Source organism: Glandiceps talaboti, chromosome 4 (assembly GCF_964340395.1).
Source record: "Glandiceps talaboti chromosome 4, keGlaTala1.1, whole genome shotgun sequence".
Classification (NCBI taxonomy): Eukaryota; Metazoa; Hemichordata; class Enteropneusta; family Spengelidae; genus Glandiceps; species Glandiceps talaboti.
The window spans coordinates 22,674,657-22,702,503 of NC_135552.1; the positions used below are offsets into that span (position 1 = coordinate 22,674,657).

General features: G+C 35.2%; 1 protein-coding gene across 2 annotated transcripts in view; it reads left to right on the top strand.

The window, feature by feature from the left end:
* LOC144433932 (uncharacterized) overlaps positions 1–27,847 on the top strand; it is a 90,097-nt gene that overhangs the window by 18,174 nt on the left and 44,076 nt on the right. Inside the window, exons 1-5 of one of the 2 annotated variants that reach the window (XM_078122342.1) lie at positions 10,911–11,014; positions 23,232–23,349; positions 24,600–24,669; positions 25,397–25,549; positions 26,586–26,645. In XM_078122342.1, the coding sequence (XP_077978468.1) occupies positions 10,966–11,014; positions 23,232–23,349; positions 24,600–24,669; positions 25,397–25,549; positions 26,586–26,645 (450 nt within the window). In that variant the 5' untranslated portion in view covers positions 10,911–10,965. Of the gene's footprint in view, positions 1–10,910; positions 11,015–23,231; positions 23,350–24,599; positions 24,670–25,396; positions 25,550–26,585; positions 26,646–27,847 lie in introns of those variants that run through there. The other variant, XM_078122341.1, reaches the window with a different exon arrangement.

The window sequence follows — 27,847 nt, forward strand, 5'->3', positions numbered from 1 at the left end:
GTCTGTGAATGACCTAACATTCTGAATATTGCATGGCCTCTAGTGTGTTTCACACTTCAACACTCTTTATTATTAAGAAGTACCCTTGAATGATGCTGTACTTAAACCAAAAAGGTAGGTCGTACAAAACGTTCATGCAGGAACACCCGGAAAGTATTATTTCTATACATATCGTTGCGGTTTGCATCATTGCTGTGTTTTCTTTCACATTTTTACAAAACCACCATACAAACTATTTGAGATTTGTAATGACGGTTTAGGAATTAAATAACATGGAATTTTGAAGTCGAAACTTTCTTTTTAGTAGAGTGTGTATTATTTTTTATTGTAAACTTCTTAAGACGGAGATAGAAGAACCCAGTAGATTCCAGAAGGTATGTACGTGACTAAGCAGAGTCATATATGTAAACTAAATTAAGGTTAAGTTGAGATTGTATTTTAAATACTTGGTACAGAGAGACGTAATTCTACTAGTTACAGGAAGTGTTAAAATGCTGATGTATTCATAACAATGATCTAAGCTAATTGTTACTCTTATAAAGATGAAACCCAAACAACATTGCTGCCTTAGTAGTTTGTGAATGATTACATTTATAAAGAATATTGCTGAATTTGCGAGGATTCTCCTTGAGTTGCCAGTCTTTTCAGCTAAACGCCATAACCACATGGCCACTTACACCATGAGTATGCAGTAGTTTGATTCACCCTTTGATTAAATTTGTTTGAACGATTTGTTTCGAATAATAATAATAATAATAATAATAATAATAATAATAATAATAATAATAATAATAATAATAATAATAATAATATATGTATAGCTTTATTCAAATCAATGAGGAGAGTGATAATACAGAGAAAGCAATTATTTTGATGAAGTCTATCATCTGAATTATAGTCGAGCGCCCTTCACATCTAACTTCTCATTTAGAATGACCTCAGGGAAACCTTCATATAAAACACACAATCTGTATTCAATTGTATAATGTAACATATGAAAATAGGTTGTCCTTTTTCTGCAAAGATTGTTTTAAGTCTTTAGGGTATACATCTGCATTGATCAATATATGGCAAGCATTTTTTTGTGACGCAGTATAGAAAACCAGGAATTTTCCTTTGAAAGATGAATGAACGTCACATGGACTCATGAATGAATGTCACGGAAGACTATTGTGGAGCTTTGCAAATTTATCCAATTAATGATCGTTTCAGTTCTTCAAGTATAACTGGAAATTAACTAACTAATCGATTAAAACAATGTCGAAGGAAATGAAAGGTGTATAATGAGTGGGCTTGTTATTATCATCAGCCAAAAATGCCATTCTTTTTATGACTCTTATGCTGATGACTCTTATGCCCTTCCATTCTGCTGCGATGCGCACCAATCTATACAAAACGACCGGTTGTATGGTTTAGTTGTTTGCCTTGACCCACAAATGTAAGATAATATGTGCTATTACGAAAATTGTTGTATGCACATGTTCCATGAAACTCAGTAATATTTGCGTAGGTGGTGATACAGTTTTTATAGTGGTGCGGGGGATATTATAACGCATATGGCTTACAAAGAAGAAGAAAATGTGTTGTGTAAAGGTACTATGTAAGTAAACGTACTGTAGTGTCATGAGACGGTTTCTGTCTACTTTAAAAAAAAAATAGTGTGAGTTAAATCATATCTTGTGACAAATATGTAAAGTGAAGAATAAAATGTGTATAATATCCAGGAACAACATTTGACAAAGTAATTGCCAACTGTGTAAATGACACGTTTAGAGTGAATTAAAGCACATTCTCTTTGGAAGATTAATGATTGTGTACTTACGTTAATGGCACATGCACAGTTTGTTGTGACGGGTTTAATATATAGTATGAAGTATTTAATACTAATTACTAGTGTAGAGTGGTTGAAGGATGTGTGCATAGCGGATACTGACGACTTCATGCCAGATCGCAAGACTGGCCTATGTCTTAATGTTGTGAATTGACAAGTTTGACGTTTGATAACTGGAAGGTATGCGATGACAAAAGGTAGGGTTATTAGTTTAATATAGCAAGTGGATGCAGTCATTGTTCTTGATGGGAAGTTTACATCAGTTCATGCAAAGGTGTAGTAGTACACTGTTTAATGACAAGTCCACAGTGTTTGATGACAAGTCCAGTGTTTGATGACAAGTCCACAGTGTTTGATGACAGCGGTACAATACCTGATAGCAAGCGTAAGGTGTTTACGATAACTGTACAGTGTTTGCTGACAAGTGCAAAGTGTTTGATGACAACGGCATAGTGTTTGATGACGAGTACAAAGTGTTTGTGACAACGGTACAACGTTTCATGGCGAATGCAAAGTGTTTGTTGACAACCGTTACGGTACAGTGTATGATGACGAAGAGTGGAAAGTGTTGGATACTACGGTACAGTGCAATGATACAAAATATGCAGCAGCACTAGTGTTTGATGATGTTTAAAGTCTGTAATTGGATTGGTTCTCATACAATTCTAACAGTTTCTTGAAACTTTGTGATATGACATTAATTACATGTACCATATGCCTATAACCACTTCCCTATGTATTTCTAGGGAGAAATCGCGAGCTCTACCTGGGCAACAATTTCCCCACAGACGAGCACACTTTGCACAAACAAGTTCAGTTGCTGGAATTTGAACTACCTTTTTTACCGGTTGCTATGCGCGTTGCTATTGTAATCGGATGAGAGCTAAATTCAACGCTGTTAGCTTTTCCAAAGATTTTACGTATCGCAAGAATATTCAAAACCTTTGGCGGGATTCACATGAAAAAACCTTGCCGAAAATTTCTTATAAAATTTTGATTTGCTTCTAACGTGCACGAAACTACGGCTGAACAAATATGTATGGCACCGCAGATTAGGTTTTGTTCACACTCAAAATGTTTACGATTTTCCTGTATTAAGTATGAAATGGAGAAAATGTGTAATGATTAAAAGGCAAATACTCGGAGAATAGAAAATATACTTTAGTGCTAACATTGCTGTTGAGAAAATGTTTGCACAAATACATTAATTATAGGCAACCGACATCTCTCCTTCAAGTACATAAGTCGGGCAGATTTTGACTAACCTAGCTAATCACACACACACACACACACACACACACACACACACACACACACACACACACACACACACACACACAATATTTTGATATGCCCATATAAGGCAACAATGTTTAATTTTGTTATAATTTTTGTTTATGTCAAATACTTTTGACACCATTTTCAAAACTGATCAGTGCTCTGTATTTGAACCACTGACATCTCCTGTCTTGTAAATGTACTTTCAGTGAACGTATCATCACTGTATTCAAACTCGTACTGTTTGTGAACAATTAAAGGTATTGCCTAACATGGTGAATGTACTGGTGTAACATGTTCATATACAGTACATTCACCATATTTGGTTATGGGTGTAGCATGTTCATATCCCATAACTAAATACACTGTATGGTGAATGTACTGTATATGAACATGTTACACCAATAATCAAATATGGTGAATGTACTGTATATGAACATGTTACACCCATAACCAAATATGGTATATATAGTGTGGAGTATTTACAACTACTTTGTACCGTTATTATATTTTGTTAATCTTTTACTCTTCCGGAATATAAAATATACTGTATGTGGGCTATTAAGAATATGGTATGTGTAATTAATTGTTGTGTCCCACCATTAAAATAGTCATTATGATAGTGACTGTCACTCAGAGAGTTGTTCAGATGACAATATCCCTAATTTATAACACTTTTTAAGTTCTTGAAATTCAGTGTTCATCATTACAACACGGAAGTTAGGCCCTTGGGACGGGGTAAACTGTTTATTATTTATCTAGAATACGCTGTATCACTAGCGATGGAAATCTCTCCGGGATCATGTTATCACGGTATGTTTGACAATGACCTTTTCTACGTGATGTATCGTTTACACGTTTGAGCAGATAGAGATCGAACTCTGCCAAGCATTAAGAGATGTATGGTCTATTACCCTTACCCACTGCCTTTGAGATTTCTTGTATGCATCAGACACTCGATAACACCACATATATTTGTAGTCTTAATGAGCAAACATATTCCCACCAAATCCCAGAGAGATATGCTGTTTGAATATTTTTCTTCTTCAATAAATCTTTTCGAGAAATCTTGCGTTTTTTGACAAGAATGTATTGATTCATTCACGTAGGTACATTGGCTACAAAAATGATTATAAATCACCCCAAAGCTTATCCTCACAATTACATTACATAGGTATCGATTTTACAACTCCAGCAAATTCTTATATGCTAATGAAATTAGACTTCAGGCTGCAAGAATACGATGAGACACTCTTGCTGTGTTCCAGATAAGCCTTTCTGGCGATATCACAGATTTTTTTTAGAAGTGCTTCTTTTTTTAAAGGGCACAGTGTATCAGTCGCATTCGCCCACGCTTCAATTTCTCACATGTTCTCATTTCTTGTCACAATCAGAGGTATTCTGCAAAGGCTATAGGCTCTTTTTTGATCACTACTATCCGATATAATGATACAGTCCGATCCGTCTATACTCCATCACCATTGATGGACCACAAAGGTTGGGAAGATATAGTTACAACCCTTGTAGACCACTAGGGAATATTTGATTGAGGAAATGTGTCTGAAATATCATTGTATAAACAGTCATGGGCAATGATATTCCCTATTATACTTCGTAAAGACAAAATGTTCCCTTTGTTGTTCTAGTGGTACAGTTTAAAAGTTGAATATTACATTTTTGAACAAACTTCATGCTCACATACATACATACATACATACATACATACATACATACACACAGAGGCAGACAAAAACATATGCATGCATAATTGTGGGGGCCGGGAAATCACTATTCGTAGCGTCATGATAAAATTAGGCCAATCTGACAATATAAGTTGTGCTTTGGTTGTCGTCTGCTTCAATATCCGCTGCAAAGTGATGGCTGATAAAATTTTCATAGCTACTTTTATAAGCAAAAATCCCAAGAAACCTTCAGAATGGCACAAAGTAGTATACCTAGTCATTCACCTTTGTATCAAATAATTACGAGTTTCACTGAAAAGGACTTGTGGATGTTAAAATGTCAAAACGCTATGTGCTCAGAACTCACTGAAAAGAGGTAAAACCTTCAGACTAATTGTTGTTATCGATTAGGGCAAATACTCACCCAGTCTCCCCCAAGCTATAAACTAATCAAGCCAAACAAATGTAAGGCATTGGAAGTAACGTGAAGCCATAAACCTTATTAGTTTCGGCTGCAACAAAGACTGTCCAAAATAATTAAAAAGTACTTGCACACAATTCACATAACATCAGCGATCGTTTTCATAACTATGCCATTCCTGGTTGTATATACGTCGCTAGATTAGATAAATTTGGTCTCGCTATACATATCCAAATTTAACAAAGATAAGTGATTCGTATGTTCAAAATGTGGTGTTAGTTGAATTGAAATTTGAAAGTGAAGTCACATTTTAGCCATGACCGCAACGCAGTGAAAGTGTAAGGCTATTTATTATTCCATGCAGCATCTTCGAAACTAAAAGACAGTTCAAATCTTTCCAATAACAAAGGTTGCAATGTGTTATGCTCTCAATTGATTGGAGGGTAAATACCGTCTTCTGCATCTCAGACTTTACAGTGTCCTGTGCATTATTAAAGTATAACATGTCGAAATATACTACGCTTACATTCACAGTTTGCAATATGTTATAGAGACGGCAAAACCTGCCACCCACGTACTGATGAATAAATATGTGATTTGCTAAGGTAAACATTAATTCCACAACTTTTGAAACTGGATATCTCCAGATATCTATTGTAGTTACGTCATTGACTATGTAATATCGTGTTAGCTTGCACAACTGAAGTGCCTATAAATTGCATTTAACAATGTAAATACAGTTATTATAATCCGCATCTCAACTGCAGGCACAAAGAACAAAGGCATACATGGCTGCATGATCATCTAGACTATGTATATATAGACTCAATCCAATATTAGTAGCAGAACATTATAGACTATTATGCTGTATTACTAATATTACATTGAACACTGCTATCCCCAGTGAGAAGCATCTATCAATATGTATATTATGAACAAGTTCAATGAGTGCATATCAATGTGTCAATCAATGTGTCAATCAATCAATCAATCAATCAATCAATCAATCAATCAATCAATCAATTTGAATGTGTACACAATTCATATATATATATATATATATATATGTATATATATATATATATATATATATATATATATATATATATATATATATATATATATATATATATATATGAATAAGGTGTGTGTGTGTGTGTGTGTGTGTGTGTGTGTGTGATTCAGGTACATATTATACTCCCCAAACCTAAGACCTAAAAGATATATCTTTGAATCAGGTATATATTATTTCAAATGGGGGCTAAGAATGGTGCCATTTGTCGTCAGCATAAATTAGTATTTTCGCATTAACCTTATATAGTAAGGTTAACAACCTAATTGAAATCTCTCAAATAATTGCTATATATCATTTTTGTTGGCAATGCTTTGTATTCGTAATGTTTTGAAAGGAAACTATGCCATTATATATAAAACTAATTGTATACTCCAAGGCGTTATCCTATTTGGGAGCCAAAAAAATTGCAAACCTCTCAAGTTGTTTATAAATGATGAATTTAGGGTTTAATATAGTAGGGACTCTTGTTGTTTGCTTTATCTTCTTCCTTAAGAACATATTCACTCCTTTATACTAGATCATATTTATTTCCGTTTTCTCTGTGTTTTAACTCGTTAAATATAAGACCAATTTACGAGCCACGAAATAGAAGATACGTTTTTACGAGCCTTGTACCAGCACAAAGTAAATGCCGTAGCTTCGGGTAACGTGTTTGCGCGTTTTAATTTTGCAGAAAGGCATTATGAAATTACTTGCGATAACAATCAGTAGTGTTGTCTGCTTGAGTAGCATATAGAGGGTACTAGGGAATACTTAAGTCCAATTTTGAAATTAATTTATATGCTATTTTCGTGTGAATGTGAGGCTTGTCAATAAAATAAATAAACCAATGGAAATACCTTTCACACACTCTTTACATTCCGCCTATGACTTTTTAACATTAATTACAGAGAAAACGTAATTGTATCGTCGAAACATATTACAAGGACATGGGCTACATATGAAATTGTGTCGTTGTTTCTTGTGTAGAATTAAAAATTACGTTAGTGCACTTACGAAAACATGTCAGATCATGCTAGTAGAAGTGAGCGTAGTAGCATAGCACGTATCAGGAAAATATTACAGATGCTTTAGACTCTACGTGAGTTTTTACAGTTACTGTAGTAACTGTTGATTGAGATATACATTAGTGTGTCTAAGCTTTGCCCATGTACATATGAAGGGAAAGTGTTGATTCTATAAACGAGATAGCTGATAATATTCGACATAATCTATCCTATTGGTTTTACATCTGAAACCTTCTTTGTCTCTGGTCTAATAAACCCCTAACGTTTATAGAACAGAATTTTATAATTACTGATAGCATTATGATTTCTGTATACTCGCGTGTACACGAATGTTACTGTTCTGTCAAGGTGAAATACAAGATGGTTTTTAATTTTTCAAAGGTTTCTTGGCTGATCATGCTGATGAAAACAATCTTCGTTTATTGCAGACCTCTTTATTACTTACCAAAATTCACTTCTTGATATTATCACAACGCGTTGCTGTGTACGAAAGAGCCTACCACTAGTAGTAGACTGATCTCGGTTTCCTTCAAGCGGAAGTATTTGCATCAAGTATTTGGAAATTTATGTTACGTGATATACCCCACATAATAGCATGTAACATCTGTTTCATCAACGAGTTATAATTAGTCATATTTTCGGTATATTGACATGTGTGCAGATGTGTACAGTACTAGTCAAGGTAAATTAGAAGCTTGTGATCAGACAAGAGAATTAGAGAAGTTGGCATAATTATAATGTTAATTGCATGGTTGTTTCCTTTCAGCGCTCCTATCCGTTTGCTTAACTTAACTTAACTGTCAACTCCATCCTGTTCATGAACTTTCACTCTCTACTCTCCTAAGGCTCTACCTCTTTCTCGAAATTTCTCTTTATGACTTTGTTGGTATCAATCAACCATTTGCAATCAATCAATCAATCAATCAATCAATCAATCAATCAATCAATCAATCAATCAATCAATCAATCAATCAATCAATCAATCAATCAATCAACCAACCAACCAACCAACCAACCAACCAACCAACCAACCAACCAATAAATCAATCAATCACTCAAATCAGTCAGTCAGACAATCAGTCAATCAATCAATCAATCAATCAATCAATCAATCAATCAATCAATCAATCAATCAATCAATCAATCAATCAATCAATCAATCAATCAATCAATCAGTCAGTCAGTCAGTCAGTCAGTCAGTCAGTCAGTCAGTCAACCAACCAACCAACCAACCAACCAACCAACCAACCAACCAACCAACCAACCAACCAACCATTGCATTTATCATTGAACAGGTCGCACACTTTACACACACAAACGAGTGTGTATCCTTCTAAACTTAGGAACCATCATTTTCAACGATGAGGGCGTTTGAAACTTACAAACAATTAACTTCATACATATCAATATTTCTACTAAAGTTGTTACAATTAAACTTAGTAATAGTTGATTGCATAAAATGTATACAAACATTCAGAACACCGCGGGTGAAAAACTCAAATCTTTTTTTTCAGAAGTGATATCCCTACCTAATATGATGCACACTGTGAATTGTCAACCATCGTGGTTGATAATATACAGCGGAACCAACGTAACTACATGGAAGGTGTAATCAATAGCACTTTGTTATACATCTAACTCAATAGATTTTAAGAGCTGTAAGTTTCAGCTGGCATTGGTTTCATCTGTTTACTATGCATATATCTATGTATATATACATATATATATATCACCGAAAAGGTTGAGGGGCAAAATCTATGTTGACATCTTTCATAGAAACACCATACTAAAGAGAATTGTCATGCCATCACGAAACCTATGACGTCACCAGCGACATCTGAGTGTGTCTGTACAGGCACGAGATGACATATTATACACACGTTGTAATTATTGCCATTACTCTCGAGTTGGAAAGACACAAAGTAAAAGCCTAGAGCCAACTGTCTGTTTAATCGAGACGAGAGCCGACAAATGGTAGTTATATTTGTCATATTGTTCCAAATAACAGCTGAGCATCCATGGCCAGTTCCTGTGTTAAATCAAAAACTGAGATAAATGACCCCGGTGGGTTATATCGAATGACGTAATCATATCTTTCTATTTCAACTAAATAATGGCAAAATTTCAGGAAACTTCTTAAGTAATTGTAATGGGCCGAATCTACAAGCTAATTGCATTGACCCAATTTATCTGACCCGATATGTTAGTCACGTATATATGTCTTGGATTGTACTACCTCACGAAGCATTTAATTTTGATATGCTTTATGGCAGTTTTATAATCTATAACTCAAGGAGAAGACTTTATCGGCAGTAACTCTTGTATTAAAAAAACGTGATCTCGTGTGGGCAGAACGACTCCATCGACGTACACGCATCAGCTATATTTTAATCTAATGACCTATGCTGCCTAAAGTGATACGAGGCATTATATACGAGATACAAATTCACTCTGAATTTTCAAGGGGTATTTTGGTAAACGTTTTATTTAACTTTTAACCGTATACTGTACTTGAGTTAGCATCAATTATCGCCAATTCTATGAAGGTTTCGTCTCTACCCTAGTATAATACTGATCTGTTCCCGGATATTCATGAATTAGGAGGTACTTTGTCTTTAATAAGTCGTTGGTGTATCGGCCTCATGCTTCAGGATATGAATTTACATTGGTAACTGGGTCACCAAAACACCCTTTGTCATTGCGTCTACTAGGAATGGTCACAGTCAGATAGTTTAATTCATTCGTTCCGTTTATTAATTATGATATGGACGTCTTGGAGGATTGCCAAGACTGAAGTGTTTGGATATCATATCCATGGCTACAATATGATGCTATAAAAACAACCTATCTTCGTAGCCTACACACCATCACAGTAGTAGATGTACTAGTAACTTAGGTCTTTCTATTCAGTAGCATCCTTCGTTTCTAGTATTTCCATCCTACAAATATGTATGCGAAGCGAATACTTCGAATTCACTCTCATATGCAGGAGTAGATTATACGAGGGCTGTCGATGGTTTCTGCTTGATTGAAAACGTGAGTCGCTAAGTGATATTGATAGGCAGAGAACCTACTTCCAAAATGCAATTGTGCGTTAGCCTACCCCTCTACAGCATCTCTCGAGCATGCACAGTCAATTTCATTCAAACTGCCTTCAAACATTAAAAAAATTAAATTGCACGCATATTGATTCATTTTTTTTCAACATTACTCATCACTTGAAAGATTATTAAATAGTAATCATTTGGTCGTAAAATACGCACTTTTTCAAAGATAATGAATATCCATTCGTCTTGTCTCAGATTCCTGAAAACTCGACTTCAATTATACGTACTGTAACAAGTACAATAAGTAAAAACCCTTTATGTACATATATTGTGGACGTTAGGGACATTTGCCTGGTCTAATATCTGTTTAGAACCGTGTCTTCTGCGATTTCAATATTTGTTATTACTCTCCTCAGATAATCTCACTCGAAACATAATACTTATTACCATAGAATATTTAATAACCCATTTCATATTGCATTCATTTAATATTAATGTTCTAATCGACCTACTTCCTCGTTTTAAGACGTTCTATTCATATCATTAACTCGACATCTGTACGTTGGCATTTATCATACATTTCGCTGTTTTTGGAATTGATCGGTAATATATCGTTTAGTATAAATGGATACTAAATATGGTTTGGATCGGATCGAGTTGCTTGGACAGTCAGGTCAGTACACGTAAATTCTGTTAGAGCAACCCGTTCGCCACGTAAAGTTGACACGTCAGAATAAGGTAAAATTTGAATGCTTTGGTCCTTAAAAACGGAACGATCCCATTTAATCTAAGCTTGTGCGATTCAAATATGGGAGGAGGGGAGGGGGCGGAGGGGGGATCCACCAACTTAAACACTTTTTTCACCATTACACGACTCGATTCCATTGGAGTACATTTATTGCGTTTTAAATTAGTCATTCATAGAGAACCGTGTATTAAAGAATCTATGCAAGAATCTATGCTGTCTATCCTCTCATATGCAAATAGAGCCCAACGTTTTTGAGATGACGTAGATTGATTATTTTGTTGTTTTCAATACATATTGGACTTATGGCAAATAATCTTACTCCTACATTGGTGTAAAAAATTGGCGCAAAACAACACCAGTAAGTAATAATCGCAGATGTGAAACAAAGGTATTCATTTACAATTCATTGATTCAAAGATAATGTATGTTTAACAAACAAAGAACAGTCATTTCTCAATCAATACTAATACACATACTTTAATTTGAGCATTATGTTTTTGTGTATCTTTTCCCCCAAAAAACCCAATATTAAACCTTTGTCAATGATCACATACTTACTCTGATGCCCAATGCAGTGCAATATTCAAAAGAATTTGTCAAAGTGTAATTGCGCTGATTTTTGACATTAAATTTTCCCGCGCTCATTATACCCATACGCTTAGTCTGTCGGAGTCGGAGTAGCTACATGGAATGTCATCATTAAAGCCAACGCCCAACGAACACTTACGGACAGAAGAGTTGACGACAACTCTCTCTCTCTTTTTAAAAACAAAACAAAACAAAACAAAACAAAGCAAAACACATGGCACAATTCACGAAACCACTCACAAGAAATATACTCAGTAGTTAAACAATATATATATAGGTTGTTATAGGGAAATTATGTTTTCGAGATAAAAGGCAAACCTCATAGTGAAAGTGAGTGATATGTGATGTTTAGTATGTGACATTTGTTATATTTGAACACAGTCTTTTAGTTGCTATCATTTGTTAAAAATTGCACAATTTAAATACGATTTCGTAAAAATTAGATATTGTCAAGAAGCGAGTATATACATAAGCAACAAGATAAAAACGGTTTAGCAAATAATGTTATTTTCGACCTCAAGTTTTCTCTATTTTACACTCTACCAAAGTGTTTTCTGTTGCCTTTTCATCATTTTTATGAACTCTGTGGTCGTTCCAAACTGTGTAAGGGCTCCAAGTCTATGTTCAGTACCCAGAGTCTTCTCTATCTCTCAAAGATCTCGTAAGGTAATCTGGAGCAATTTAACCAACCTAACAAGACACTGTATCGGCAATATGCGTCTTAGTACGAGCTTCAATAACAGTACCATGTGTGTCCTCATTCCGTATATAGAATGGAAATATGGTCATTTGGTAGTTAAGAAAACTGAAGTAGCTTCTCTAAGAATTAAAAACATACCAACTCTTTATTCGAATATTCTCTCTGTGCCATATCGCTGACAATGCATTGTTTTGATCGAGGACTTGTTGACGACTGGAGAATGTTTTACAGAGCATGACTACCGCAGCTGTGTCTTTGAAAAGGCCATGTTGATGTATATTAAAAATGAACGACCCTTTTTGTCTTAAAATTAGATGACAGCTGAAAGAATTGGAGCATGAAAATAAGGTTTGTGTTATTCATTAACCAACGAACTACTTTTACTGTTATCAGATGAATTCTTCAATGAAAAATTAAAGTTACAGTGCAGATTAATTCAGGACATATTTTGAGAATTGTGTTCTATAATGTGACTTCCTAGCGTTCCGTTCCGTTCCTAAAGCATGATACATGTAGGCTTATACTATGCTACACGCGTTACATTTTTCTTTGAAAAAGAATCCTTCGTAGGATTTGAATGTAAAAACTTGCAGACATTCATGATACTGAAGGAAAAAATGGAGGTAGTATCAAAATTATGGACGAATTATTCACAAATTGTATAAATTCTATAATTTGAAGCAACGCATCATTTTTTGTTGATCGAAAAGATTGTCAGATTTTTTCGTAGATTTTTATCAGAAGGAAATACAACCAGCAGTATTAGATCCACGGCGTCTTAGGATCTGCCCTTTGCTCAAACGTCCTTTAAGACTTATGACAAGAAAAGAACATCTTTGTATAGGTAGAACTTTTTAAATCCAAATCGGGCAATACAGAAGCTGGAAATTGGTAGTGAAAATAAGAACAAAAACATCAAAAGGAGGATATGAAATAGCACTATACTTTTAAACTTTTAAAAACATACGACACCATCTGACAAATAGGTCAGAAACCTAGACTTTTAGAGATGAGTGTATGGGTTTGTATTTAATTGGTTCAAGGTCGAATAAGACATATGTATTTTGTTATTTATTGGGGCCAAGTGACAGAAACATAAATATTGATGGACAGTAGTGGTTTGGACAGGATGACTTAAGTAATACTGCATGTACAGCCGTTGTCAGTTTTGTAGTTTATAGCTTTGTAGCTGCCCCATAACACTTGACTACAATCTATAAACCACGTAAAACGTGATAGAGGTTAATATTGCATCTCTGTTGGATAGCTGTCGTGGACATTGTATGTCCATGCATCCATGCAACCAGCCAGTCATCTATGCATTCATTCATTCATTCATCCATTCATCCATCAGCCACCCGTATGCCCATCCCTCTCTCCCTACACCCTTCCACCCCACCCCATCCTTCCCTCCACCCTTCCATCCACCCACCAACTATTGTTTCTGTTCATCGACCCATCCTGTCGACCCCGAGTCTGAACGTCCATGCATCGATTCATCCATAGATCCATACAACAATATACATGCATTCATTGCCATCTACCCATCGGTACAGCCCATCAATCCATTCATACACACACCAACCTATCTATTCTTTCAATCACGTGAGATTCAACCACACATCAACACTTCGATAAACCGACCAATGCAAAGATGTGGTCGGCGAGTAATTTGGCAACTCTAGAAACAGTAGACGAGCGACTGAATTTGTGGTTATTAAATAGTTGGTTAGGGTCACGAACTTAAGCAAATGCACACTGTGATCATTTGAATAGCTCTAATACCATCAGAAGTCGCAATGCAAATGTCCTCTTTGAGTAGATGTTCTTTATATTACAACGGATAAAAATGTGTTGTCATGTAAAGCTCGACATGTTCGTTAGGGTTGAAATAGGACCTAGGCAAATTCAAGCCCTCGCAATGTTGTAGACTATAACAAGGGCGAATTGAACTGCATTTAATCTTGTGACTTTCGATAAAGGTATATGTAGACAAATCTCTTATTCCTGACGTTATCTCCATCAAAGGTAGACTTGTAATAAGCTGAATGTCCTCTGACCTACAGCAATAATTTCAATTCAATAACAAACACTTTCAAGTGAATTAGCCTAGAGCACATTGTGACGTGTTTTACATTATGGTGTCACGCGATGATGAGACATTATTGTATGACGCCCCCACAGTGTTGTAAGGCGTAGTATATTATGGAATGATAAATGTCGGGAAGATGGATGTGTTGGCAACTCTTGTAGTGCAGTTTAACGAAACTCGGACCAACACACAACGCACCATTCCCAATGTTATGCTATATGGACAGGATACCCCGACAAAACATGACAGGTCATGGCACAATGTCGTTATACTCCCTCGTACAGTGAAACACTTTATATAACGCGTGATTGCACGACATGAATTACTGACAATAATCGAGCACAAGAAAAAGTAAAAAGTGTAAATGTAAAACGCTGTGAGCGAAAAGGGACCCCTTCAGTTCGTTTATACCACGTTTTCATCAGATCGTAATGTATATCACCCAATTTACTTAAATCTGAATATGTAAATTAGCGGTATTAATGCTCAGTTTAGTGTTTTTGATGGGTAACGCGCTTCCATAAGTTTGGATTGATAAATATTAAACATCTGGCCACTGATTTACAGTTGAGATGTCCCCTTTCCAATGACTACCAGCTGAGTCAACGAACATCAATTCTGTGTGCTTTAATTTGACCGGTGAAATATCTCCACCCTCCGGCGTTCGTTAGGTTAATTGATTTCGTCTTATTACGTACATAACTTCCATCTACCCATTAGTTTGTATCTTACACGTATACACAATCTTTCCCTTAGGGTTTAAATGACCTTTGACCTTTCAAGAGTCACTTTGTATCAGCATGGTTAGAATGGTGTATTAAATCGACTTTTACTTGGTCTAGAACATGACTGCCATTGCTTTTGCTACTACGACTATTTTATCAGTGGCAGAAACGCTGCCACTAGTTGTGCAGTCAAACTATAAGCATATTCTAAACCTTGTAGAGTACATATTTCCATAGCCGTTCATAACTTCCCTGGCGCTAAACATATATTTTGAAATCGATATGCTATTGTGTATGGACACTTCGAATGTATTTATTGAACGTTTGTCAGGCCGAACCAAGCTATTTTTAACAATTTATGATTTATATGCTGCAATGTTTGTATATTATGGTGTGTATATGTTATTGTGAATATCAGTATTCGTAGTTAGTATTGTGTGTATATATGATATTGGAGCAATCTGCACTGGTAATGATCTATGCTCTGATAGACGTGTCCTGTGTACGACAGTGGAAAGCGTTTGTTCATGTACACCATGCACGGATCAATCTATTATACTAATAGTATTGAAGAGTAACCGGGGTAAGCCTTAGTTTTATAGCAAAATTTAAACGTTTAGCACTCTCGATTAACTTGTGTTGGAGCTTTTGAAGGACTAATTCGAAAGACTTAACGCTTTCGAAAGCTTATGCCATTTTAATAACAAGTTAATCTAGCTTGCTAAACATTGTATTATTGTTAACGTTTTCTAACTTGGCAATGTGCCAGGACTGGAAAATGTACTAAACCTGTACATGTATTTCAAACTCAAAATTATTTGTAAATTTATCATTCCAAGTCACCAACATAGGACTGAAGATTGAAGATCGAAACCCTAATGTGTTGTAAATTTTAAGGTATATTGTATATTTTAAGAACATCTGAATCGTCAGCTTCTGCGAACTACTATCACCATCTCAAATTGCTAAGTTGAAATTGAAATGAAATGAAAGAAACAATATGTATTAAAAAGTAATCAGTATATTAAGAATTCACTTCAAACCACCTGAATCGAAGACGTCAATTATTGGCATTCATTAACAATGATTGTATATGCACGTGATTCTTAATTATCATAATTTTTTTTTTTGTGTGTGTGGGGGGGGGGGATTATATTATGACAATATGAGATTAACTATACAGCTAATTAACAAATTCTAAAGATAGTTTTCAATAGAGGAAATTGCTTACAATCATTTCGTATCCATAATTAGTGAATTATAAAAGGTTGACTTCATTACTAGGATTAATCTAAATTTACATAAAATGTATGTCAGTGTGTACTCTGAAGTTTTATAATTATTAATTACAAGCAAGATGGCACGCTGCAGCCAACCGCAATTTATTTTATAAGATTATGCTCAGTGGCTACACAGCATATATGTTCCGAGTCAATCACCATGCCCCAACGTAGCATTACCGGAAATTATCCCTCTTCGTCGGCTTCCGCTTCCGATCGAATGTTTAAAGTCTTTTGGAACTTGAAATGTTAACATTACTAAGGAATTGCAATAGTTCTCGTGCGTTTAAAACCACACTAAACAATTGTATTGTCCGTGGATGTCGTCGGTGGCCGAGTGGTTTTAAACCACTTGCCTATGACCACTGCGGTCGGTGTTCGCATCCATTTTGGGTTGATTTAAATTTACCACGCCGTAAGTAAGAAGAGTGTCGTTCAGTTTGACTCTACCCAACAACGAAAGGTTTTCCTTCCCGGGTACTCCAGTTTCCTCCCACACTAACACTGAACCCTCCTCCTGTTATTGGACAATGCCTGTTGAATGGTAAATTAAAAGAAAATATGAAAATACAAATAAATACACTTTAAAAAAATAATGATACACATATAAATTGTTCAAGAAATCTCAACTGAATTCAAAACATTTACAATCCTTGAAAGAGATCAATTATCTAAAATAATTCGAAGCTTCAAAAGTTTTGCAAACAGTACAACTTTTACAAGGATGTTTACGTTGTTATGGCAATCATGTGTAATCATTGACATATACTGGATCCGGACATTATGACATAGGTGGCGCACTCTTCCCAATCCTAAAAGAAGTATAATTCTGCGGTCAAAGTGTAACAATACAAAATCATAATTGCTGATTTTCACTGACACAAATGTCCTAAATGTTGTTGACACATTAGTCTTTGTCGAAAAGGAGCCAATTTTTCTCTCTCCAAAAAAGGGATATATGAAATTGAAAATTTAAAAGTAAATCTTAACGTCGGATAATAATCAAAGTAATTTATGGCATCGCTGTAGGTCTCAACGCAAGTCTAGGAAAACCAAACATCAAATGGTAACAATTACATTTGTTTATAACTACGTTCTTTTTTGTTACCGACTTAGGACATGATTTCAAAATCACAACAGGAAACGGTCTGACTTTTTCTTTAGAGGCCAACGTATCTGTACCTAATTTCCAATGCCAATAAAATATTAAATGCAAAGTAGGTAGCAAAGACTATATGTAGCAAAATAATTATTTTGTTTTGATATTAGTCATATATATATTTGTGTGATGTAGGTATATGTTATTGAAGACATAAAGGTAACCTTGTATTATACGAGAGAAGCGTTCAATTCTGTGTGCAAATAAAGTAATTTATATCGATTCTATACACTTTACACATTTCTACATTTCATACATTTGCATTATTAGGATGTGAAGTGATGCTTTCTCTGGTTTTATATCTGAGTTCATCATTTTTCTTCCCACAGCAATGTCTCTGCCATGTATTATACAAAACATGACAAGGAGAAAAGATACATAGCACAGCCTTTGCTTCAAGGTTCATACACTTCTAAAGGTTATACCGACCACACAATGTGCTGCACTGAACGATTAACCTTGACTAACAAATACAGACACACACACACACACACACACACACACACACACAGACACACACACAGCCACTGACACAGACACACACACGCACTCAAACCACATCCCCTCATATATATATATATATATATATATATATATATATATATATATATATATATATATATATATATATATATATATATATATATATATATATATACTGGGTGAGAGAAACAATTTGAGAGAAAACTATGTTACTTGATCTTGAAACTACAACTGATAAATTTGCTATTGGAAGAAACCTGACGAGTTGATTTCATGGTCACCAAGGTAATCGTACATACTGCCTGTCGGACCTTGCACGTCAATGACGCATAAGAGATTTAATTAGCTTGCCCTCAACTCATACACAATATACACTAAGGTGTTGTTACTCTCGATGAAAGGTTTTATTCCAGTGCACAGGTGGTTTAATTGGAATAACGTAGAACTCAGTAAAAGAGTTAATATGTATTCAATCATGCATACTTTATGGTAATTGGGAGAAGTCACGCCAGCTTTGTTGATTTTGTGTTTTGTTGGAACGAAATGAAATACTAAGAGAATGAAATAGGATGAGGTATGTGTTTCTCTGTCTGTGTGTGTGTGTGTGTATGTTACAAAAGTATTTTAGAGAAGTAGCCAACATACATACATACATACATACATACATACATACGTACATGCATACATACATACATACATACATACATACATACATGCATGCATGCATGCATGCATGCATGCATGCATACATACATACATACATACATACATACATACATACATACATACATACATACATACATACATACACATACATACATACATACATACATACATACATACATACATACATACATACATACATACATACATACATTATGATGATAACATATATATATATACTATAATGAAAGCTCATCTGTGCAATAGTTCAGTCTAATTTAATGGTGAGCTAATTGTAAATTTCGCTGCAATACGAAGTTAAATCCATTAACATACATACTGTTTTCTGAAATAACTGAAATGAACTCACAATACCATATATATTAATATTGTCAACCGTACAAGCTATATTATTTAAGTGACTGCGTGTCTTCCAAACTGCTAGACCATAAACTAGGAATTGAAGAAAAAAGTAACATAAATTTATCCAATGTTGATCACATGCTTTGAGACTACTGTAAGTACATAGTTTAAAGAAAACTCCCGCGGATTATATCGACTACTCCTAAAGCAGGTCAATGTCCTATAGGATGTATATCCAGTGAGATTGTCCTCTGAAAGGTAATTCGTCTGGTTTTCTCTGTAATGAATCATTGATGCCTAATTTTGTGTGAGTAATTTAATGAATTCTGATTTCTTTCCTGGCCGTTAGTATTGTGGTTCGTTTGAAGACTGGTAGACTTGCCTTGTTATTATTATGCACAAGGGTATCCTCGCCAATGTAATTATTCATGTCTGAAGAGGAAGCTGTTAGTTCTGAGTTAGTTTGACATTTTAGGCACTTTGAAGGTGTTTCAGTGTATACATGGGGAAGTTTGTGTACATTGGCTATACGGATGATAAATGTGCATTCATATTGGATTTTCAGTGCATGGAACAACTCCACTATGTTTTTATACTTGAAAAAACAATGTGCAACAACAGATACTAAATTTGTTTGTGACTCAAAAAAATGCAAAATATTGTTTTTTAAATATTCAAATATTTTTCTATTGTACGTACATTAATAAACTTTTTACACATTCACTATTTATCTTTCGGTAATTTATCAAGTTACAAACACGGATTTGATTGATTCTGCTTCACATTGTCTTTTCAAGTAGGGAAACACAGTAGAGTTGTCTTATAAAAATCCAAAATAAAATACCCCATTTGTCATCGATTTAGCCTAATTTCATAGTACGTGAGACGCAAGATGTAGGCCTTATTTTAGATATGACAGCGTACACAGCGACTAAAACCACAGTTGTAATATCCCTGTATGTTCAATCAGTAAGCGTACAATTTTACTGCATTTTAGTTCTTTCTTGTTATGCCACCTTAAACGTAATTTCCAATAGCTTTAACCCTCCACTATAATGCACTACTCAATAAAAAACGCATTGTCTATACTCTTTAGGCTAAGAGATTTGCTGGGAAGATTTTACGATGTATTTTCCATTTTCGCCATATGGAAGAATGCAAACAACATTTTTTGTGTGGGATCTTATTAGTATGCGATACCCACGTCCAAACCATTCATTTGCAATTATTACTTAATTGTTTGAAAGCTTTTAGTGGCAGTAAAATATTAAGCTTAAATTCTAAGAAAACATACACTCGACATGTGATTATGAAAGTGTGATTCTTTTTGTATTTTATCTGAACAGCTGCATATCAGGTGAACATAGCTAGCTTAGTCTATGATCGCTACAAGTAGCAAATATGAAATATTATGAATATGGCAGTTGGGTTGGTTTATCCCACTACTACTTGTAACTAATAGTTCCAATCCAACAAAATCAGTTTCCATACCTTGAGGTTAATGAACAGCAATTTCTGAAACCGTTTTCCTTATGACTGATACGTATCATTACTTGCCGGATACATATACCAATGTGAAATCGTTAAATACTGTTACATTATGTTGCTATTAAAACCAGATTCATTGTGAACACCTTACTTACCTTTTTTTGATATTTTCTGATAAAAAATCCAACATTTCAAAAATCTTGGATAACAATAATTGTTTTGCAGTATTTTCACTTAACCAGTAAAATACAAGTTTTGAAAGAGAGTACCAAAACATGATAATGATGATGTAAAATTTACCACATTTGCTAAAAGAAATCAAAGAACAAAATAGATGCGAAGGTGTTAGTGAGATATGTATGTGACATGATCATCTTAGGCATTGGGTTCCTATTCCAATTATGTGATTTAACTGGGATAAAGAGTGAAAATAATCCCAATGATGACTTCACACTTTGTACTATAACCCCAGAGGTCATAAAAAGTCGACCAAATCGATTACAGATACTGCATCTGAACGTAGATATATGATATATCATTTATCAGAAGCCTTCTTTGATACCACACAAATCGTCAATCAAAGTCTACTGTCAATAGAGCTTTCATTCCTCTGTTAGGCCAGAAAAAATAAAAATGCTGTTCAACGGGCCGGACCTACCCATATATTTGGCATTTCAAATTTTTTTTGGTGATGGGTAATATATTCCCGTGCGGGCAGCTCGTGCCAGTAAAATTACTGTTGGACTATTATGCAAACAATTATTTAAGGGGATTTCTTTATATTTTCTGAATAACACATGTGACCATATACATTTGATCAACTGAGTCAATTCCAAATTATATATTTAATATCTTATACTGTAACAGTGGTTTACTTGGCTCTGATGATGCGTACAAGAGTGAATTGAGATTAAACTAAGCTGTTGCATATCTAACGTACACAAACGAAATGAGCAAAATTTATGACAATGGGAAGGGGGATGAGAAGTCACTAGGCCGTCAAAATTATGATAATCTGAAAGGGGTTTTTGAAATGTTTTGCTCTTTATTTGTGATTTTCTGTCCATGAAAAGTCATTTACCAAGTGCACAACTGCAAAATATGTTTCAGCTTTGCCACAACCAAATACACTTCATAGCCAGATAATATCTGCTGCATAGTATTATAATAATATTGTCACTCAATTCTGGTATTTTATTACCATATTCAAGCGTTGTAAGACTTTAAATTATGTCTATGGTTTGACATTTGGGCCTCTAAATGGCCTCCTCCATGGTTTTATTTTCAAAAAAGTTTTCATCTTTGGCGGTGTCTCCTCCCAATCAGTAGCAATCACGGTGATAATGTTTTTCTCCCCAATCAAGATGGGGGGTGGCTGGCTTAGTAGCTCCATGCATAGGTTAGAGCTCATTATGAGACATCTCTTTATGCATGTGAAATTCACATCCTTTGTAAAGTAATATCGTTTGGACTGTTATTGTAGTTGGCTACCACTGTTATTTTGGTACATCATTGTACTATATAATTTTATATCCCACTGTAGTGTAGGTGACAGGAGGGGGGGGGGGGCTAAAATAATTCTGACGTTTCATTTGGCCGGTACTAACAATTTTTGAGAGGAGAGGGGTGCTACAAGATGTGTTTAACCGTAAATTCTGCATATTTCCTAAATGTAGAACTGGTAGAAATCGAGATAAAATGAAAATGACTGAATAAGTACTATCATGTTAATTCGACTTGAAAGGTTTTTGCCATCATTATACATGGCTTGTTGTTATATCCTTTTCCAACATTGTAAAAGAATCGACCTACCAACCCAATGGGGTGGGGTAGGTTTCGCGTTGAACAGCTTTTTAAATTTGTTCCTGGCCTTATAATTAGTAATATTCCTTTTTCCAAATCTCAAAAAAACGTATTTAAAGGGGTAGGTGCAATAGGGGCCTAACAATGTTATATTGAGTTTTTGAACAAGACTTAATGTCGTTATAATTACTAGTCCCTTATGATCCTAAGTTTAAATTTAAATCACGGGTTTTTCTCCATTATCTGTCCTCAACCTTGACAATTTTTGGTGAGATCAGAGAAGAAGTAGTAAACTATCGGAAAACTTAGTGTCATCGTTTCATTTGAGAAATAAGTCATGATTATAAAAGTGCAGCCTGCTATAACTATTTCTACCATTCATATTGTTTCTATCGCATTAAACAATGGAGACCTCTTTTAAAAATCACAGTCACGAGTTTGATGAATGCTTTCTCTGCATTTTCGCCCTTCATCATTTCGGATACATTACCAGACTTTGTACTTGAAATACCAACACGGTACTATTCATGTTGATTGATGTGGAGAAGGTGCAAAGTCCTTGAACTTCACATCTGTTATGATGACACTGTGATCACAAGTTATTTCTTGGCACAACAAGACTAATTTTGATGTTGTAGTGTGTGTCGTAATTCCAAGGCATAAATCAAAATGTCACCTTTCGGAGCTTTCAAGGTGATAGTACGCTGAGTAGCGTTTGACACACCTATCGATCTATGGACTAATCACGTTGTCCACTTCATACGCCTGATAGATATTTTCAATCATTTTCTTTTCCAGTGGTGGAATTTTCACAGAGGTTGGTATCAATATATGAACAACAAGCCAACAGTCTCCGATCAGCGTCAGAAACATTCCGGAAAAAGACAAGTGAATCGTTAAAAGAAAACACACTAAGGTGAGATTCAACATTCATGTCATATATGTAAATGAGGTATATGTAAATTAGCTGTGCAATAATGAATGAACTGTTGTGGAGTGTTCTTGACTTATTATCTACACTGTTACCGTAAAATGGTCTGGGAGTTTTACGACAACGATGACGACGACAATAACAACAACAACGACGACGACAACGACAACGACAACGACAACGACAAATTTCTAAATCGATAACTTCTAAAAATTTCTTCACAGTGTCTTGGACATTATATTTAGATTTGCAAGACTTGCTTTAGCGTCGCTGTATGATGAGTAAATTAAGTATATCTAAATATTCGCTAAATGATCACTACGCATTGTGATACATTCAGACTGCCAGAGTCGTCATTGTTACTCCCAGGGTACTGACAAGTAAGACGACCCACTTCCCTTGAGATAAGGTCAACATAAGGATTGCAAACACACTTGTTCTGATATGTTATTAAAACTAAGACCACACACCATAGTTCGTCTGGGCTGCACCTGTGCGTTGTATATTATGTTGTTATTCATTTGAAGAGTCTTGAACATTTTTGAGAAACTTAGACTCAGATTTTAATTTTTGATTATCAATAGCTCTCTCAAAGAAAGAAAGAAAGAAAGAAAGAAAGGCTATTCTGTGTATGTGTCTCCACACCTATGAAAATGACCTATAAAGACACAGTCTTACAGACTTGTTTTTTCCGTTAATGTACTATTTCAGAAATAGATATTCATGGATATTGCAGACGGTATACACATTGAAAGTACTTAAAGAATTACAAGTACCATTATACAAGAATAACATAATTGTGAATAACGGGATAAATTTATGTAAAAGGAAAATAACACTTGTTTGAAGATCTGAACATTCCAAGGATATTTTCGTTTCACTTGTAATTTTGCATACTGGAAGATGTTAATAATCATCAGCAAACGTGATATCTGTGGCATAGCATTAACAGTTCGGCAAACCGATCATATTCGATATGGTACCTTTTGGGGTCACCCAAAGTTTGTCACTGACATATAAAGATCGTAGCAGAAATGCAGACAAGCTTGAACTGCAGATACTATATGGATATTTCATTACCCTTTTTTTCTGGACACAAATCAACTTAAATATGTTACTGGATGCCCTTTATATGTGTATTTAAAATTGAGATAAAAAATAAATGTGTCCCATGCCCTTTTCAGACCCCTCGGTCCTGTCATTCCCAAACTAAACTGTTATATTTGTCACCGCAGGGAAGAAGACGTACCCGGAATTGTGGGATTATGGAAAGTAATCTTACAGGAGACTGAATACGAGGCAGAGGTAAGCACAAATCAGTGACTTCGTCACCAGTGACGTAGGTTCCACCTAAAACTAAATCGAAAACAGTTCGACATACTTGACTAAAGATATCAGGTGACTTCAGAGAACGAATATTAAATATAATGGATAATGGTTACAGTGAAAATTCGCAGGAAGTGATGAGCTGAACGATATTGATCTTTGCCTTTCTTCTTCAGCTTGAAAAGTCAGATCGCATTTAAACTAGAATATAACATGCTTTCATTTAACAACAACAACAACAACAACAACAACAACAACAACAACAACAACAACAACAACAACAACAACATTATCAACAATAGCGTGACCATTCCTGTTGCAATGCACAGATTATTCAGACAGGACTATTTTAGGATACAGATAAACGGACAGACATACATACCAATACTGAAAATAAAAATAAGTAAAGGAAATTTAACTGCATTAGGATAGGTACCAACAAGACATTTTTTTTATAGATTGATTGATATTTACAGAGAATCGAAACAAAGGAATACACTTATCACAAGCAGAGGGTACAAGGTGACAAAACGGTCAGGTTTGGTGGAAAGTCACTGTTGCTCTCAACATTTTCATACAGGCTGCCAGACTGATACAATCGGTTTACAGAGAATGTGGATTGTTGTTGTTATCTGTGACTTATCACATTATTATGTTCACGTTTTTGATGTCCTCTTTTTTTCCGTTCTCTCCGTATTGTTGTCAGGCAAACAATGTACTAGCGAAGACACTGACTGATAACTTCGTGTTACCCCTCCAAGACTGCGGAAACCAACAAAAACAGGTCATCAAGAGACTTGTGAGTAGTCAAGAAGAACTTGAAGAAAAATTAACTAAAAGTAGAGAAACACTAATGAAGGTACGTACACAGCCTGTAATGTAATGATCTATATGAAGAGATAGCATTAACCTTCAACCCCAAGCTATCTTATATTTACCCCCTCTAGTGGTGGACCACAGCAAAGGGTTAAAGGTGAATCGAGATGTGCAAAGAGCGTTATAATAGATAACTTCAGCCTTCAGAAAAATTCACTTCTTTCATTCACTGAATATATCTTAGCCTACAATCACACTGTGGTGGTTGTTTGAGATGATACAATATGATTTACTGTAAACACGAGTAGGCAGCCCCCAAGCTCAATTCCAGTATCTGTAACTGAAATCTTTTTTCGTAATTGTTGTAGTTGTAGTTGTAGTTGTAGTTGTAGTTGTTGTTGTTGTTGTTGTTGTTGTTGTTTTCGACTTGGACTAATTTATGTTTCGGACTGCATAGCTCAGTCAGTATCCCAATATACCTCTTCGAATCTCATTCCCGTTTTGTACACGGACATCGAGTCAGTTTACGGATAACCATCAAAGACTATTAGTGGCCAGGTATGATTCGGATAAAGTAATGATGTAAACCATGACGTCATCAATGTAAAGACATATTGTATTTTTCCTAAGGACTTTCCTATTAAGGGAAATATAGGGAAAGGTTACTGAGACCTTCAACGTTTCACTTCTGATCCGACACTAGAGGGCATCGTGTAGACATATCTTTAGACCCCAGTGTTTTGTCCGAGGCCGGGAGTAATGGGAAATAAGGTTCTAGAAATAATGATATCATAGACAGAGGTTGCCATGAAGTTATAACGCATGTAAATTACATTTCAGGATGACATGAAACGAGTGACAAACCAATCACAAAACATTTGCTTGACCCGATCTATCTCTACTCAACAAAAGAAAACCTACATACTTAAAAGTGTGTTCAATTTTTAATATGATGGAGAAAATTACATTGCGTCCTAAATGGAGTTTGATTGTCATTATTAATTCATTTAATTACTGTCAGCAGTGTGTTACGTTCATTTTTCGTCTAATTGACTGGTACTTTGACATTTTCACTTCAGAGTCAAAAAGAATACCACGAATCCTGGACCAAAGCCAAGTCACGTGACCCAAGTAGTAAGGTATGGTTTATTTCATTAGGCTAATGAAACAAACAAGTCCAACGTGTTTGTCTCGAGTATTCAGACATTACACACAGGTTTTCACTGACGGCAAATTTGAAATATACACAAACATGCATGTATAAAAATTCAAAAGCTTTTGGTTGTACATTGCGGCCTTAAAAAAAACAGAGCACCGGGACTCCGGTCTAATGTCGGGCCACCGTGCATTGTACAGAGAAAGGAGATATGTTATTACAAATATATTATTAGGAAATTCTTGATGCAAAATGGGTCGGAAATTTAAGGAAAATATCATTTCTTTTTGACGACGCAAAACTCTTCAATGTGATTGTGATATTTCTCAGCCGTGGGGGAAAAGCGAACTTCTCTTAAATGTTCCGACAACATGTTATCAACCGAATTATGTATCCTTTTGTAACAGCTGACTACCCATTCATTGCATAACATGAATTATCTTTATTGCTCAGAACGAATGTTTCCCCCCGAGTCTAAACTTTAATATCATTGGCATATTGAAGTTATTTGCGGTAAAAAATCTCACTTCGTGTCGACACGTACTGGCTGTAACGATATAGATTTGAAGACATCACGTAAGTGAAGACAAGAGAATTGATAACAGATATTATTGGCCTGAAGATTGTCCTTTCTTAACAGACATCTTTAAGTCATCACAGACTCAGAACAACGCGTGGGATCTGCGTTTTTACCCTATTTCGACTAATCTCGTAAAACTAACTGAAAGTTCTTTCCGTAGTAACTGCTAATCAACAAACGATATGATGGTGTTGAAAGTAGCATATTACCAAAACACATAAATCAGAGTGCTGAGGGAATATTGTGGTGAGATATAGATATCTCATTTAGTATACACCAACATCTGTTTGATGTGTCTCTTGAATGGTGTGGATGAATAAACTGTGTCAACGCGAAGGGCGTTTATATCTCACACATGTCCTTGCAGCGCAGTCGGTCGACGAAGGGGTAATCACTCCAAACTCATATTGCTGATTTGTACGCTCTATATTGGCACCAAAATATGACTCCAAACGCAAGTTGTCGGTCGATGCAAGTTTTCATTTAGAAGTAAATCAAGTTAGTGTAGATTTTGAAGAAACAGTTAAAATTAGTCTCACGGAGAAGGTCACGGTGACAGTGTTTAGCCTTCACCTTCTGTTGACCAAATTATTGAAGACCGATAC